This window comes from Hipposideros armiger, unplaced genomic scaffold (assembly GCF_001890085.2).
Source record: "Hipposideros armiger isolate ML-2016 unplaced genomic scaffold, ASM189008v1 scaffold_108, whole genome shotgun sequence".
Taxonomy (NCBI): Eukaryota; Metazoa; Chordata; class Mammalia; order Chiroptera; family Hipposideridae; genus Hipposideros; species Hipposideros armiger.
The window spans coordinates 3,382,345-3,387,054 of NW_017731458.1; the positions used below are offsets into that span (position 1 = coordinate 3,382,345).

The window sequence follows — 4,710 nt, forward strand, 5'->3', positions numbered from 1 at the left end:
GCAGCGACATTAGCAAATAAGGCTGCTCCTCAGGAAAAAGTAGAAACAGGAGAAAAGCTGCTGAAGAAGGTGCTGAAAGGCAAAGGGAATCACTGGGCCCAAGGCTGTCTTACAGTGAAGGGACCTGGCTTGTCTCCAAACCCACAGGGTAGAAAGAAGACAGGTCCAGGTTAAGAGGCTAACGACACCACTCATTAGAAAAGCCTTCTGGGGAGGAGGAGGAGGAGAAAACCAGGCCTAAGCAGTCCCCACCCCTGGTTTGTACCTGCTGCTTTTCCTCAACGGCGGCATCACGTTCCTGCAGGGCCTGCCGGCTCTTGGCTGTGAGTTTCTCTGTGAGTTGTCGAGACCGGCTCAGCAAAGCTGTCCATGTTATATACTACCAGGGGAAGCAAGGTTAGTAGAGCCTTCTTGAGGCAAGGCTCCTAATAGGGCTGGCTGTGAGTAAATGAGTGGTATGATAGCCCCGAATACTCACATCCAGTTGCATGGATATCCAGTCCTGTTGCAAGATTGAAGTAAGAGTCGCTGTCTGCTGAGCCAACTCTTCTTGCTCAGTATGAAGACCTACCTACACAAGAAGGAGTACCTATGGAGGGGGGCCCCCTTCCCTCTGGATATAGCAAAGTGGGGGTATGTAACCATCCTCCCAGTGTATCAGCATGGATCTCGGGAAAGAAAATGACCTCAAATTACCAGTTGTGTCTGGGTCTCCTTTAAGAGTCCTCTGAATCTCCCCATGGATGCCAGGTTCTGTTCCAGCTGGCTGATGCGCTGGACGGCGTGTGCACAGAAAGCTTCTAGCACTGTCTCTGCCTGTTTAGGAAAGGGGTTGTGAGGACACGGTGGGCAGAGGAGGGAAACAGCACAAAAAGTCATAACTATCCACCACACAAGTATCTTAGTTCATTATTCCCCAGGGCAGGCAGTTCTTAGGCCACCCTAAGAACTGTGTCTCAAGAGAATTTGTGTTCCTGAAGGAACCCTGAGGAAGAGACCTCCCAAATCCAGGAACAAAAGCCTGACACCTTACCGCATCCTTGCCTCTGAGGGCCATTTCCTCTCTGTGCTTTGCCTCTTCCCTTTCTGCTTTGAGGCTCTGGAGCCTTGCTTTCAATTTCTTCAACACATCAAAACAGCAGGAGACCAAGGTTTCTGCATGCCGAGACTACAAGATAAGAATCAGATGCTGTGTCTGGTTCCTTTTGTTTTGGCTTTCAGTCCCACCAGAGGCCTCTGCCTTCATCCTCATGCTGCTTACCTCTTGACTCACAGTCGTTTTATCTTCTTCTAAGTGCAACAGAGATAGGTGAAGCAAGGATACCAGCTCTTTAGAGACCAGCACCCATGATTGCTGTAGAGGGAAAGATGGTTAGGCTAGATCAAATGAAGTCACTAAGCAGGAACACTGGGGGAAAAAGCCACTGACCCCAATTTTAAGCTCCAATAAGGAGGAGATGTTCTTAACAAAGATTTGGAGACTTCCCTTCACTACCACGGCTAAGTACCGCCATGTGCTAATCACCCGCGATTCTCCATTCTTGATCTGCACAGGAGACTGAGTGGTGGTATAAGGTCAGTCAACACTTACCATGACATTCCTGGCTTGCTGCAGAGCCTGTCCAATCTCTTGGCTCTCCTGAAGATGCTGAGGTTTCTTACTTATCTAGCCGGAGAAACAGAGTTGTTCCTTTTGCATAGGCAGCATGGACCTTCAACACCTCATCCACCCTCCCACCCACTGAGATCCAGGATGCTTTCCTATTTAAACAGCAGCAAAGAAAGCTCCAAGTCAGAAGAAAACTCAGAGGTAGGTAAAATTTTCCTTTTAAAATAACTTTTTTTTCTAATTATAAGAATAATATGTGTTTATTGTAAAATTTTGGAAATACAGAATGAATAAAATGGAAAAAGAAATCATTAGTAATTTTACCACCTAGAGCAGTGATTCTTAACCAACGGTATAGCATCTATCCCAAGAGATTTTGATATACCTCCACACCAGATTACCTTGCTATAGGGATTTGCTGTAACTGATGAGTATATTATTTCCCTCAGATGTCAGGGGGGGTGAAAAAGTTGTAGACTACTGATTTAGAAATTACCACAGTCAGTGAATTCTAAAATGATTTATCTTTTTACATTTTAACACCACTGAAATTGGGACGCAGCTTATTATTGATAGTGTCTTAGATATGATGAAAGACAGTAATGCTTAAGAAAAACCACAATTGAGACTAAAATATATACATAATTTGGGGTCTTGCTTTTATTACTTAATTTTATTATACTAATGTTATTTAGCCTTGAATTTATATTCACTCTTCTCCCTGGAATAGCCTAAGTCTGGGATATCTGCTTTAGAGGGATCTGTCAGAGTGGAGTACCACCTATTTTTAACTTCTGCTGATATTTTACCTCACCTCAAAGCTTTTCAGAGGTTATCTGAACTCTGATTTCCTTTCTTTAAAAATCTTGAACTTATGTTAAACTTATTTTCCCATGTTATTAAAAAACTCTTCATAAACATACTTTTAAATGACTGCAGAATATCCTAGCTTACGGATATACCATTATTTTACTATATTTTTTTCATTATTTTTTTTTAAATGTTACCATCTTTATACAGAATTTCCCCCCTCTCCCCCCAGATATATCCCTAGAAGTGGAGTCACTGAGTCAAAAAGTTTGAACTGCTTTAAGGGTCTTCCTTAAATTAAATTGCCTTCAAAAAATGTTGAACTTATACCCTACTGGCAATAGGAAAAGGCTTACCAGCATTATCTATTTTATTCTTTGCTATTTTATCAGAAGAAAATAGCATCTCAGTGTTTCAATTTGCATTTCTCTGATTACCAGTAATGGTAATCTCCTCATATATTTACTAGTCGTTTTTATTTTCTTATTCTCTAACTGTTCATTATCTTGGGGCAGAAAAAAAATCTTAATGGTGCTATGCAGAGTAGATACGTATGATCTCAAAGGCAGCAAAGCTATAGAAAGACTTCAAAGTTCTGAGAGAAAAGTGGGGAGCCCTCATTACTGCTGCAAGGCANGCTGCCGTGAGTTGCCGGAGTCACTGGCGACAGCATAGGCTGCAACCCCTGCTGCAGTGGGTTGCCATGGGTTACCGTGTGTAGCCAGCAGCCAGCGTGAGCAGCCAGCAGCCGCCGTGAGCGGCCTTCCAGAAGCTGGCGACTGATCTGCCTCGCCTGGGAAAAGTGCAATAATGGTGCCAACTTGGGCCAGTGAGGCGATGTCCTCCACAACTAGACTGAGGAACAAAACGACAGCAACTTGTCTGTTCCCCTTCCCCCCAATTCCCCAGCACTGTTCCCATCCCCCAATTCCCCAATAAAAATCTAAAAAAAGAAAAAAAAGAAAAAACTCCGCGAACTAGGCATAGAAGGGAACTTCCTCAACCTGACAGAATATCTATCTACAAAAAACTTACAGCTAATATCACACTCAATGATGAGAAACTCGAAGCTTTCCATCCAAGATCAGGTACAAGGTAAGGGTGTCCCCTCTCACCACTCCTTTCAACATTGTAGTGAAAGTTCTAACTAACGCAGTAGGGCAAGCAAAGGAAATAAGCGGTACACAGATTGGGAAGGAAGAAATAAAACCACCTTTGTTCAAAGATACAATTGGAAGGGAGGGAAGAGAAGGAACCCCCAAATCCTACCTTCTCCTTTAAGTTTGTCTGTAGGAAGAGGGTCAGGCTCTGTAGGTGCTCAGTCAGCCCCCTTAGCTCTTGGGAATACTGGCGTGTCTTCTCCAGGTCTTTCTCCTGGTTTTCTGCTACGGTGCTAGCCAGCTTAATCCTAAAATAAGGAAGGAACAGAGAAATCGGCCAAAGGCCAGATGACCTTCTCTGAACACCTCTTTCAAATGCTCACCCAGAGATGCATTCAAAGGAGGAAATAAAAGGCTCTTGGGCCCTGTCACGATTTCCTTCTTGGACACTTTAGCTTCTAGGAGGTTCCTGGGAAGGATAAGCACTTACAGGGGAAGCACAGAAAGGTAGAGATCTCACCTGAGATTCTCTACTGTGTCCTTGAGGTCCTCACACTGCAGGCTGCGTTCCCGGAGCACTTCCAGTGTGGTTTTCAACTGACACTCAACCTGGCCCAGCTCCAGGTGAGCAACCTGATTCTCTTGGTCTGCAAACTAGGGAGCAGGAGAAGGAAGAAAGGGAAGGAACAAGAAAGGGAGGGGAGAAAAAAAAATGAGTCTAAGTGGGAAATTTAAGAGCCCTGGGAACAGAGGCTTTTTCTAGTCCACAGTCTCAAACTTCTCTTCAATTCCATCAGGTAAAAGTCTCCTGCCAGCTCCCCTGCCCCATATTCCTTACCTCCAGGGTCTCCTTCAGGTCCTGAACCTCCTTGGTCAGGACCACGTGTTGTTGCTCCAGCTTTGCCTGCATGTGTTTTAGTGCCATCTCTTCCTTTTGCCATCTGCCAGATACCGTATATTAGATCCCACTGGTCCTATATCCTGGGGCACCTCCTGCCACAATCACCTGATAGGAACTCACTGAGTAGCCTGCTCCTCGCTGCTCTGGGTAAGCTGGCAGAGCAACTCATCCTTCGTGGTCAGGTCCTGGGTACAGTGGGCATGCTGACTCTGTAGCTCTTTTAGCTGACTCTGCATGCTGGCCAGACTCTGTAGCTGAGCCCGGAGATCTAGACCAAAAGTATCCTCATG

At 44.9% G+C, this 4,710-nt stretch overlaps 2 protein-coding genes across 2 annotated transcripts in view; both read right to left on the reverse strand.

The window, feature by feature from the left end:
• SPAG5 (sperm associated antigen 5) overlaps window positions 1-4,704 on the reverse strand; it is a 17,319-nt gene extending 12,615 nt beyond the window's left edge. The window contains exons 1-4 of the mRNA XM_019647118.1: window positions 4,541-4,704; window positions 4,358-4,460; window positions 4,040-4,173; window positions 3,689-3,827 (exon numbers count right to left, since the gene is read on the reverse strand). Coding sequence (XP_019502663.1) covers window positions 3,689-3,827; window positions 4,040-4,173; window positions 4,358-4,460; window positions 4,541-4,656 — 492 coding nt within the window. The 5' untranslated portion in view covers window positions 4,657-4,704. The remainder of the gene's footprint in view (window positions 1-3,688; window positions 3,828-4,039; window positions 4,174-4,357; window positions 4,461-4,540) is intronic.
• LOC109385172 (sperm-associated antigen 5-like) lies at window positions 164-1,780 on the reverse strand. Its single transcript, XM_019647120.1, has 6 exons — window positions 1,592-1,780; window positions 1,262-1,354; window positions 1,034-1,168; window positions 697-816; window positions 479-571; window positions 164-379 (listed from the first exon to the last, which is right to left on the reverse strand). The coding sequence occupies exons 1-6, from the start codon at window positions 1,592-1,594 to the stop codon at window positions 179-181; spliced, it is 645 nt and encodes a 214-aa protein (XP_019502665.1). The 5' UTR covers window positions 1,595-1,780; the 3' UTR covers window positions 164-178.
• Window positions 4,705-4,710: the final 6 nt, after the last annotated feature.